The following is a 12233-nucleotide window of genomic DNA, read 5'->3' as shown; positions in this document are numbered from 1 at the left end:
TCACGTGGCAGCTGTTTCCCCCAGAGCAAGTGATCCAGGAGAGAATGAGGGAGGAGGAAGCCACGGTGCCTTTTATGGCCTCGCTCCTTCACTTCCACAGTATCTCATAGGTCACACAGCCGTGTCTGGAGTGAGAGGACCACAGTAGGGCGTGACTACCAGGAGGTCAGACTCCTTGGGGTGGGGGGGCGTGGCAGATCTTGGAGGCCGCCTGCCATAACTTGTCTGCTTTCTTATCTGCAAAATGAGGACCACTTCCCACCTCTCAGAGCTGTTACGGCTCCAGACAACAGGAGCAAAGCTGTCGGCACGGAGCCTGGCACGTACCAAGCGCTCACCTGTGTTAGGGCACCCCCATCGGCTCCCACGAAAGCTGGAGGACCAGCCCACCCTCCCTGCGCCCTGCTCACCCATCGGGGGCCCCTTCTTTCAATGAGTGGGAACTAGTAACAGGCATTGCTTTTTCTTCTTCTTCTTAAGGTTTTAAACACCTAATTTATTCCATCCATTAGATAGATTTTGTAGATTTAATCATTTTCACAGTTGGTGGCTCATTGGATACTCAAGATAAACTCCAAATGAAAGTATAATGGTGAGGACAAATGAGTTTTCACACCACAATGGCAGAAACTTGCTTGGGAAGAGAGTTTAAGAGGAACAAAAATATATACAGATATCATTTTTTTTCCCTCCCGGCAGCCGCTTTTGCTGACTACAGTAGGTTACTACAGTTAATTTCACCAGTTTTGTTCATCTGTAAAATTGCATAAAAGTGACATTTTTGTGCTCATTATAGCAACTGCTGATTTATGGCTGGTAAATGAAGAGCTGGCCCCTTTTTTGCGGGCCTCTCCGAGCGGCGCTAAGTGCCCATGAAATTGCTTGTATAATGTAGTTTAAATCCAGTCTCGGAGAAAGATTCCCCCGTTGGCCAAAGTGACATTTCCATTCTCCACACTGGGTTTATCTGAGGCCATGCAGGAGTGGGCTGCCCCAGGCAGGGTCCGGATGGGGGCCCGTGGCCGGCCCAGCCTCGGCTTCCCCTGCCGGGCCCAGGTTAGGCCGCAGGGGTGGAGTGGACTGGATGCCCACCCCTTCCTGCCTGCTGCCCTGCCCAGCTCTGGCACATCCCTGCCCCTGAGGGCAAAGGGGAGTGACCTTTCTAACACCACCCCTGCCCCGCCTGCCCTGCCTGCCTCATCACTCCCGTGGCTGCAGCACTGCTGACACTGGGGCCAGACCGTTCTTTGTGGCAGGGGCTGCCCTGGGCATCGTAGGATGTTTAGCAGCATCCTAGGCCCTTCCCCACATTGTGACAACCAAACTCCTCTCCAGACACGGCCAGTGTGTCCTGGGGCAGGACCCCTGAGCATCTCTGGCTCGCTCGGGCCCCCCGCCTCTGGAACCACTGCTCCCCATCTTCTCTCCTCCACCTGTCTGCTCGGGCGTCTGCTCTTACTCTCAGTTAGTTACACCTCCCGCCCGGACGTGCCTCCTCACCCCCGGCCCTTTGCCCGCGCCGTTTCTTCTGCCTGCAGTATGCTTCTCTCCTTATCCTTTGCTGGGAGCCTGCTTCTTCTGGAAGGCCGTCTCTGACGCCCACCCACCAGGTGAGGCTCCCTCGTGTCGCCACGCCGCCTGCACCTCCCATCACAGCAGCATTGGGCTCCGACTGGCTGTGAGCCCACAGGGGTCGTGGGTGAGGCTCTGCAAGGATGGGATGTGGAACGTGGCCTTCCAGTTGGTGGGGAGGCCTGGCAGGGGGTGGGGTCTGCCTTCTGTCCCAGACAACACTAGGCCCGCCTGTGGAGGAGCCCCTTCCCCTCCCAGGAAGGCCCTTGTCCCTGGCAGATGGGGAGGGTATTAACACACTTAACGAGCACCCCCTTCTGCTAACGGGCTCCACCACAGGACTCGGTAACTCACAGCCACCCTGGGAGGTAGTGTTAGCTGCAGTGTAACCCCATTTTACAGAGGAGGCCACTGAGGCTCAGCGTGGTGAAATCCCCCCTCCCCAGCCCCCCTGGCACAGTCACTGGTGGGCCCCTTGGCACAGTCAGTCCTTGAGGCCACTCCACAGACCTGGCACCATCCTTATCCCCATTCCACAGGTGGGGAAACTGAGGCTCAGCCAGACAAACAGCTTGCCCAGGGCCACACAGCCCCCCCACCAGGCAGGATCCACCAGGCCTGCCAGCTCCAAAGCCAGGGTCTTTCCATCTGCCTCACACAGGGCCCGGCTCCCTTCCCCGCCCCAGGGAGGGTCCTGCGCGGCACTGAGGAGCATCTCAGGACCAGGGAGGGGCTCTGGATGGGAGAAGGGGGTCTGCCCAACGGCAACCCGCCTCCCCTGGACAAGGACCAGTTGTGCCCACTGGCATTGGGGACAGCCAGCCTGTCACAGAGTACACCCTTCAGCTGACAGCTTACAGAAAAGGCAGCGGCCACCACGCTGGTCGTACAGGGGACAGCAGGCTCAAGGAGGGGATGGGCAGCCAGTGGGGGCGGAACCCCTCCTCACCCGCCTGGCCATGGAACCAGGAAACCTGAGGGTGGGGATGGAAGCCAACAGCAGCGGCTCCCGCTTCACCTCCTCCTCTGCACCAGGCCCCGTGCTGGGCCCTGTTCACACAGCAACGCTTAACCATCCCAGGAGGTCGCAGGTCATCATCAGCCCATTTTACAGATGAGGGAAGGGAGGCACCGAGAGGAAAGTGAGGGGGTGGAAGGAATGAACACCCCCCAGAGCAGTTGAAAATGAAAGACAGCCGTACAGAGTGCCCTAGAGGGTGTGCAGCCCCCAGGACTCCTGTGCTCCGCCGTGGGGAGGGCAGCCTGGCACAGTCTCTTGGGCATTTTCCCCTGAAACTGAACATTCTTCCCTCCCGCATCCCAGCAATTCTGCCCCTGGGCATATTCCCAAGAGAACGCACTGAATCCGTGAACCGGGGGTCGTAGCACTATTCCGATGAGCCCCGTGCTGGAAGTGACCCCAAGGCCATCAACAGCAGGCAGGATGAGTAAATAGTGACGCAGTCACACGAACACCACACAGCAGCAAGAAAGAATGGACCGCCACCCCCCACGGCCACCTGGATCAATCTCGAGACATAACCTCGAGTGACAGAGGCCCGACACAAATGAGTGTGCACTGCCCGGGCCCATCTCACCACGTCCAGACACAACGAGTCCAGGGTGTCAGAGCAGGAGAGCCGTCCCTGCACTGGAGGGGCACAGGCATTGTCCCGTCCCTAGGCTTAGGGTCATGTGAGTGTGTTCTGTCTGTGACAGTTCAGCAAGCTCATGACGTGCGTGGTTCCTTCTGTCCTCTACTCCTTCATCCAAAGCTTAAAAACAGAGAAGGAATGAATGAAGGAGCCAATGAATGAACAGAGAAACAGGCGAGGGAAGGGCGAGTCCTGGGGAGCAGTGGGGGTGTGGCCTCCGGGGTCCCTGGGTCGCAGGGCTGGCTCTCACCTGTGCTTCCCTCTCCTTGCTTGTCCCCGCAGGCGAGACAGTGGCCAGCTCCATGCATTCCTCCCGCTACCCGAGCCCGGCCGAGCTGGACGCCTACGCCGAGAAGGTGGCCAACAGCCCGCTCTCCATCAAGATCTTTCCCACCAACATCCGTGTGCCCCAGCACAAGCATCTCAGCCGCACCGTCAACGGCTATGACACCAGCGGCCAGCGCTACAGCCCCTACCCGCAGCACAGCGCCGGCTACCAGGGCCTGCTGGCCATCGTCAAGGCCGCCGTCTCCGCCTCTGGGGTGTCCGCGCCCGCTGGGCCCGCCAAGAGCGTGCTCAAGAGCGCCGAGGGCAAGCGGACCAAGCTGTCGCCGGCCGCCGTGCAGGTGGGCATCGCGCCCTACCCCGCACCCAGCACGCTGGGGCCGCTGGCCTACCCCAAGCCGCCTGAGGCGCCCGCCCCGCCACACGGCCTGCCCGCGGCCGCCCCCGCCGCCTCGGTCATCCCCCTGCCCGGCCGCGGCCTGCCCCTGCCACCCTCCAACCTGCCCTCCATCCACAGCCTCCTCTACCAGCTCAACCAGCAGTGCCAGGCCCCGGGCGCCGTGCCCCCCGCCTGCCAGGGCGTGGCCATCCCCCACCCCAGCCCGGCCAAGCACGGCCCGGTGCCCAGCTTCCCCAGCATGGCCTACGCGGCCCCTGGCGGCCTGCCTGACTGCCGGAAGGGCCCCGAGCTGGGCCAGGGCAGCACACCGGCCTTGACGTTGGCCGGCGCCACCAAGCCTGCAGGGTACGCGGACGGTGGCCTGGATTACCTGCTGTGGCCGCAGAAGCCGCCCCCACCGCCGCCCCAGCCGCTTCGGGCCTACAGCGGGGGCACGGTGGCCAGCAAGTCCCCCGAGGCCTGCGGGGGGCGGGCGTACGAGCGGGCCAGCGGGTCGCCCCTCAACTGCGGCGTGGGGCTGCCCGCCAGCTTCACTGTGGGCCAGTACTTCACCGCCCCCTGGAACAGCGTGCTGGTGACTCCCACCAGCGACTGCTACAACCCCGCGGCGGCGGCAGTGGCGGTCACCGAGCTGGGGCCCGGGGCGGCCCGGGAGCTGGCGGGGCCCCCTGCAGAGGCCCTCTCAGGCCTGCCCAGCAAGGGCGTGTGCAACACGGCGGTGCTCAGCAGCAGCCTGCAGTCGTTGGAGTGTCTCATCAGTGACATCCGGCCGGCCTGCATCAAGGAGCAGATGCTGGGCAAGGGCTACGAGGCGGTGGCCGTGCCCCGGCTGCTCGACCACCAGCACGCCCACATCCGCCTGCCCGTCTACAGATAAGGCCTGCCCGACGGACAGATGGACCGGGTGCTGAGGAGGGGCAGGCCACAGAACAGGGTGGGCGGCACAAGGGGCACCCAGCCCTGCCCCGAGTCCGGGTGCCCACTGATGCCCGCAGGGAAGCCAGGCCAGCCGCTGCCATGCAGCCACTCGTCAGGGAGGGGCAAGGCGACCTGGCTCACCAAGGCCCCTCCCCCTCATCAGCTGCCCCAGGACACAGGGAGGCCCCGGGGCAGCCACTGATGTCCACGCCTCCCTTCATCCGAGCTGGCAGAGGCCGCGAGAGAGAAACCACTTAGAAACAGGAATCATTCTTTCTGGCTCTCCAGGAGAGGGGCTCAGGCGGGGGTGGGGGGGATGTGGGAGGAGGTGTGATGCTCTAGCTCCTCCCCCCACAAGCTCCCCAGTCTCCTGGAAAAGGAGGGTGGGGGGCGACTATAGGACATCACTGGGCTCACAGTGTCCCCCACTGGCCAATCTAGGTGAAGACAACTCTATTTGAGGCTCCAGGGACCTGCAGTCCCCCTGCTCCTCCTCCTCCAGACTCTCCTTCCCCTCCCCCCATTCCATCCCAACACAGAAAAATCGCACCCCCATCCCCATTCTCCAAACCCTGGACTACCACCTTCCCCCTTCCCTCTAGTACATCTAACAGGGCTGCTGGGCACAGTTGTGCAGACTGTGCACTGCACAAGGGCACCTCGTCCAAGGAGACACCACTTGCATCCTAGACTTGTATATTTATTATGGCAATTTTCCGAATCCTGAGGAAGGGGTGCCACTTTCCTATTCGCACAAAGGCACCACAGGGGCTAACAATGGGCCTGCCATCCTAGACCCCATCCAAGGGACCCTACCCTTCCTTCTTCAGGGGTTCTCCTAGGAGCCAGTGAGGAGGCAATCTACTGGGTTTACTTGGGAGACCCCATCTAACTCCTTTCCTGCGAGCCGCCCGAAGGCCCATCCCACACCCTCGACGCGCGGGAAGGCAGGCAGGGTCCCCCCACTGAGCCCCCAAGTCCCGGCCCCTCTGGCGCTCCGGAAGCGGTACTGTATCTTTCTCCAAGGCCTGTTCAAGCACTAAGTGCATTTACAAATCTCTGAGAATGTTTTTTTTTATACTAAAATTGACCATTATATTCTACTGTGAGAAGTGCAGTCTGCACTATATTGTTTTAAAAACGAAGAGAAAGAAAAAAAAGGCAAACAGGCGGTGCCTCGGCTGTGGGCTCGTTGGCAGCTCTGGGTCTTGCTCTTTCCGTCGTCCTCCCTGCGGGCGTGCAGCGGCCGGCGCCACCCGGCTGGGCGTGTTAGTCACTCCTCCAGCTCTTTTGGGAACCGAACCCGGGCCCCTCTGGCTGGTCCCCCGAATGGTGCAGAGGGGTTGGGGGTGGGGGGGCCCGGCATCACTAAATTCCTTCCCAGCTCTTCCTCTGTGCCTGGCACACTCCAAGCTTGGCAGCATGACTGGGGACAGGCCAGAGTGGCTGAGCAGTGGCATCTCCCCGGCCAGTCCCAGCACACACCCACCCCCTGCCCAGGTGCCTGGGGATTTGCAGGAGACCACCCCCACCCCCAACCCCTCCCAGGGTGCTCAGCATTTATCAGGCCCTTGCTGTGTGCTGGGCATCTCATCGACACCATGTCTCAGTGGAGCCTCGCCACCCCTTGCAAGGTAGGGGGGGTTGAGAGGAGAAAGTGACACTCAGAGATGTGAAGTACACACAGAGGGCACACAATAGGTCTGTGGAAAGCTCAAACCCCATAGCATGGACTCTTCCTCACATCCTGTCCCCACCTCCTCCCCTGGCCCACTGGCCTGACATCTGGGCAGTTACGTGGGCCTCCCCTGCCATGCACAGAGCCCTGTCCGGGTGCCTGGCGTGGTGAGGTCCAGGGCAGAAGCGGGAACAGAGGGAACACCCTGGATGCACCCTGTGGTGGGGCCTCCACCTCCCTCAGGCCAGGCCCGGAGCCCGGGAGGAAATGCAGCTCCGAGAGCAAGGGGCCTGTCCAGGGCAGGCCCAGCCCTCCTGAGCTGCTCAACCAACCTACACACCCTGGGGGGCAGGGGCGGGCGTCCTGCTGGGTGAGGAGCTGGGCCTCCGGGAGCAGTCCTAAACCAGACGTCGACAAGAGCTTTTCTGACCTCCGTAATCGAGTCTCAGCAGCCCTCTCGGACGTCATACCACCGTCTCCGTGGTCCAGACAGGGACACAGATCGGAGACCAGCCCCAGGACGGCATCCAGCCCACGCCCGCCCTGCACCAGGCGGCCTCCACCACTCCAGCCTCTCCCCCGGCCTCCCCCTCGTGCAGGACTGAAGCCCAGGGCGGCCCCCGGAGGCAGGCGAGCCCAGCAGGCTCAGATGGATGTGGGTTCGAATCCTGCCATTGCTTCTCTGGGTGGCCCTGCACCAGTCCGTCCCCAGCCTGCCGCAGAGCTGGAATTCAAGGAGACAAAGGCACCGTGTGGGTCCTGGAGGGGGCGGGGCGGCAGGGTCTACAGTCAGGTTTAGGACCTGTCCCAGGGGCCACGACTGCGGCCACCTCAGCACCAACGTGGTGTGTGGGGAGCCCAGGCCCACCCACCCTGGGGCATCTGGAGACGGGGAAGGAAGGGAGACCAGAGCCACCCCCAGGCCAGGCCCCTCTCACTTGGAGATCAGGGCTGGGGACCCGCCTCTTCTCCTGGGAAGCCTCCTTGTCCTCTGCAGGGCCAGTCTGCGTGCAGGGCAGGTGGGGGCACGTGGCACACCAGGCTGGGCTGGGGTTCTAGTCCTGGCACCTGCTCCCTGGGTGCTCTGGCGGGGCACCTTCTCCCTGGGAGCCGAGCCAGCTGATCTCAAAGGGCCCTCCAGCTTCGCCATTCTGGCATGCAGCCCCCCTGCCCTTTATTTGTACAGTCACCTTTGATTACACATTGGAGAAACAGTGCAGGTGACAAGGACAATATTACTGTCATTGCTACAATTACCAACAGCCCACTACTGTAGGCAGACGGGTCATCAGGCTCGGCACTAAATGGTATTTAGTCCTCACAACTGTGCAGGTGCACGTGATACAGGTGCACATTCCTATGTCACAGACCAGGCTAGTGAGGCCCAGAGAGGGGCAGTCATTTGCCCAAAGTCACACAGCTGAGGATGGAGAATGGAAAAGCAGCTAAGATAGAACACGGGCTCTGACTCAGAGTCTGAGCTCTTAACTGCTGCGCTATGCACAAAAGATAAAACCACCGCCAAGCCCCAAATGTGGCCCATTTGGCCCTGGAACCTAGGTGCAGCCTTGGATCCCACACCCCAGCTGCCGGGACTTCACGCTGGGGGAAGGAGTGGGGCGGGGGGGCAGGATCCTCCATGCCGTCCAGCCCCGGGCAGAGCTGCCCCCCTCCCCGTCTCTAAGCGTCTCCCTGGGGCACTGGGATCCCCTCTCCAGGCAGCTGTCGCCGGCCCACAGCCCTTAGAGCAAGCTGCCCAGTCTGGTGGCCCCCGGAGCTGGCGCCCGGCCTCGCCTGTCCCCACCAGTCGAGCAGAGCAACCGTGCGACGACCGCGCATCTGCCGGACATCGGCGCTGCCCCGATGAGCTTCGGCAAATACCTGAGCGGAGGGCCCGTGTAGGGGACACTCCCCTTTCCCAGGTGGCCCCCCGGCTTTCTTGACCCATATCCCGCCTTTAGGGCACGCCCCCGTCTCTGGGAGGGGAAGCTGACGCAGGTTAGACCCTGACTTGCCTCGAAACAGCCACCCCCCGCCCAGCCACGCCCACGTGGCTGCCACGTGCGCCCGGTTCGCTTGCTGCACTGCGCCTGCGCGTCTCGGGGACTCTTCAAGGTCCCTCGCCGTCCCCACCTGTCCCCCGCGCTGGCGTGGAAGGTGGGGTCTGGCCAGTGGGGTGGGTAAGGCTGGTGACAAAAGGTGTTCTAGTTAAATTACCACCATCACCAGCTCACCAGGGTGGCAGGGGCAGGGGAGGAGGCAGGGAGCCCGGCCTCAGCATCCCACTGACTCCATGTGTGACCCTGGGCGACTCATGTGGCCTCTCTGAGCTTCAGTTCCAGAGGTCAGAGGGAGCCGTGGCCCCCAGTGACGGGGAGGGTGCCAGTGAGGTGTGATGCACCAGCATGTGCCCTTTGGCAAGGGACCGCCCCCTCTGAGCCACCTATTTCTCAACTGTAGAGTGACGCTAATATTCAAAGCACGACCGTGTTGGGTTGAACATAGCAGAGGACTGGTCAAATGCCCCAGGCAGCACAGCGCCCCTTCCATAGAAGAGGCCCCAAAAGTTAGGTGTGTTATTTCTGTCGTGACCTAGTCCAGATGATTTTCATCTTGGAAAGTGGGTTTCCAGGTTAAAAGAGTTTGAGAAACACATGCATATCCTGCCCCCACCCCGTTCCACCTTGGAGACCCAGGAATCATATTAGCATATTAAAGGCTCTGACAAGTCCTGCAGGCAAGATACCCTTTCAACTTTAACCCAGCATTTCCCTAACTTTTAAAATCACCTTTGTTGTTGATATTAAGATCCCAAGGAACAAACCGGACTTCAGGAAACACTGAGTCCTACCTCTTGTTTGCAATTGGGGAAACTAAGTCCCCTCTCCTCTCTGGGCCTCAGTTTCCCTAACTGTAACACAAAGACTTCTAATGAGTTTGTAGCAGAGCAAGGACTGGAATCCAACGCTGACCCGGAGTCGTTGGGCCTCAACTCTGGAGCCACAACATCCTAACTGGTCTTTGTCCACCTTGTCAAACTAGGCCCAAAGGAGGGGGAAGACCCCCAGGGAGAGAGAGGAGGACTTCATTTGAGGAGTGGGGATGAGTACCCCTATTTTGAAAAGGAGAAAAGTGAGGTTCAGAGAGGGGAGGCAACTTGCATGAGGGCGCACAGCAACCAGGTCCTGGACCTTCCAGGGGTGGATCTAGGCTGCCTACTTTCCTTGTGGGTGAGTAGGCGGATTTCTGAGTCTTACAGCTTCAGCGCATACCTAATGGGGAACTCAGCTGGGCCTCTTCCCGACGGTGTCCCCTGAGTCCCCCGGTCTCCTCTAAGGAGGCGTCTGAGTGTGACTGCAGCGCCCCCTGGTGGCCAGTCTCCAGGATCCGCAGCGTCACCCCACACCAGCCAAAGGCGGGTTTCTGCACAACCTCTTGCGGTGGAGAAATGGGATGATGTGCGCGTGCCTTGGAAAGGCCAAAGGTGCTAAGTTAAAAAAGAAAGACAATCCTGCCGCCTCCCAGAAAGGTTCTCCTCCTAAGAGAGAGAGCGGAAATCCCGGCTCCACCGCTGTTCCGTCCAGGCTGTGTGTCCTGTGTTTGCATCATTGGGTCTCACTTTCTTCATCTGTAAGATGGGGATGAAAATTTGTTCTCGTATCTGCCTGATTTTGGCCGGAGTAACAGGAAATCTTGCCTCACTGGTTTAAATGAGAAAGAAAACTCATTCTCTCAAGCAATGATAAGAAGCCGTGAGGTAGGGCGGCCGCAGGGCTGGTTAATTTCTCAGCACGATAGTATCATCAAGGTCCTGTGTCCTTTTCATCTTTCTGCTCCCCCAAACTCCTGCATGGTCACAAAAAGGCTGTTGTAGTTCCAGGCATCGCATCCAGACCTGCCAGTGCCCGACAAAGCAGGAGTGTCTTCCTGTATTTCTCTTACTTTCCCAGAATCCCCCTCCTTCAGCAGACTTCCCCTCCTGTCTCATGGGGCAGAACTGGTTCCCACGGCTATTCCTCTACCAACACCTGGAAAGGGAAACAGAGTCGCAGTGGTTGGCCCACGACTGTAGAGCAGAGTGGAGAACTCAGAACAAAATGAGCTGCTGTGAGTAAGGAAGAGAGTTACTTCTGGAGAGGCTTCCACACCAGTGCGCAATGAACGCCAGCCACTGAGTGCGGTGGCCAGCATGTGGTGGGTGCCTTATCTGTGTTCCTCTGCTTCCTCCTTTTGGTGATTTCCTCCAAGAACACAGGACTCCCAGCTTCCCGCCCTCTATCCCTGGGGCTTGGGTCTCTCTCCAGTGCCCAGTGCCCCTGCCATCCTGTCCTCTGCTTCCATCATCACCACCTCCTTTTGTTTCTATCTCACACGCTCGGGATGAACAAAGATCTCCCCATTGTCCCCGATGACTTTGGATTCCTAAAAAATAAAAGCTAGGAGGTGCTTGATTCTCATGCAAATGCTTTCACCGGGGAGTCACAAGTTAATAACAGAGGCCTGGAGCATTCAACGGCCTGTCCAACCAACTGCAGTGATCAGAATACCCAGTTATTTGGGGGAGCTGGGACTGACTGCCGACCACGACATCATCACGTTCGGAAATGTCAGAAGTGTACGTTGGGGGGAGACGAACAGTGTGGTTGAAAATGGCTTTTGATTTTTAAAAAAATCCCCAGCATTCATCTGAAACAATAATAACAGCTAATAATAACAGGGCATGTAATAATGAACTATTCACAGGCATGAGAGATAATTGTTCAGTTAAGATCCCAGAGTTTATGAGACTGTCTTTTCTGATGGGGTCCCATTGTTTTTGACTCCAGTAGCTCTAATTATTTCCCAGTAGTGCTTTAAACTTGGGATGAAAAAAACCCTCCCGTCAAATATGACATACAAGTGGTTTATCATGATTAGATACACAGGCACGCACACAATGAGAAGTCCTTGTCGGAATAAACTTAGGGGTACGTTTACCGAGAGAGGGTTCTAAATGGGAGCTGACAGTCTCGGGGGCTCAGCAAAAGTGGCAGGTGACAGCCAGGTCTTCATCACACAAGTGACCTGGCCTCATCACCTCTCACTCCCCCAGGGGTCAGGATGGGGCCTGAGGACAGAATGCCTGGGTTCAAATGCCACCTCTACCACTTATCGGCCAGGTGCCCTGGGCGAGTCCTCGCCTCCCTGAGCCTCAGTGTCCCCATCTGTAACATGGAGTGCAGTGGACATCCCACTGTTTTGGCCTGCCCAGGTTCTATTTACTCTTTCATCTAGCATCTGTATCACTAGCTATTGCCACAAAATTGATGGCCGTGCTTTAAAAATCACAAGCACTCAGTGGCATATAAAAACATTTGTCATGCATCGGTGAAGTTCCTCTGATCTCGGCTGGCCTTGCCTGGGATGACATCGCTCAGCTCCACATGTCTCTTATCCTCCTCCTCAGGGCTAGCCTGGGCACATCTGCTAACAGCCCATTGGTTAAAACAAGTCACATCGTCAGGCCAGGGGTGTGTGCGAAATTATACCTTGCCCACAGTGGGAGAACACCACAAAGTCACATTGCAAAGCCACGGATAAAGGGAAGAGTGGGGAATCGGGGCCACTGAGGCAGTCAAGCACAGGGATCAACACTCCAACTTTCCTAGGAACCTGCCCCTCCCCATGCTCAGTCCTGGTGGTCTGGGGGAAGCTAGCGGCCCCCATGGCTCTAGCTCTGGCCTCC

The 12233-nt window shown here is 59.1% G+C and overlaps 1 protein-coding gene across 1 annotated transcript in view; it reads left to right on the top strand.

Moving 5' to 3' along the window:
- The window catches only part of FAM222A (family with sequence similarity 222 member A), a 54872-nt gene extending 48844 nt beyond the window's left edge, over nucleotides 1-6028 (top strand). The window contains exon 3 of the mRNA XM_070627000.1: nucleotides 3510-6028. Within this exon, the coding sequence (XP_070483101.1) occupies nucleotides 3510-4789 (1280 nt within the window). The 3' untranslated portion in view covers nucleotides 4790-6028. The remainder of the gene's footprint in view (nucleotides 1-3509) is intronic.
- Nucleotides 6029-12233: the final 6205 nt, after the last annotated feature.

Source organism: Equus przewalskii, chromosome 7 (assembly GCF_037783145.1).
Source record: "Equus przewalskii isolate Varuska chromosome 7, EquPr2, whole genome shotgun sequence".
NCBI lineage: Eukaryota > Metazoa > Chordata > Mammalia > Perissodactyla > Equidae > Equus > Equus przewalskii.
The sequence above is the reverse complement of the archived record's forward strand: the minus strand, read 5'-3'. Positions and strand labels throughout refer to the sequence as shown.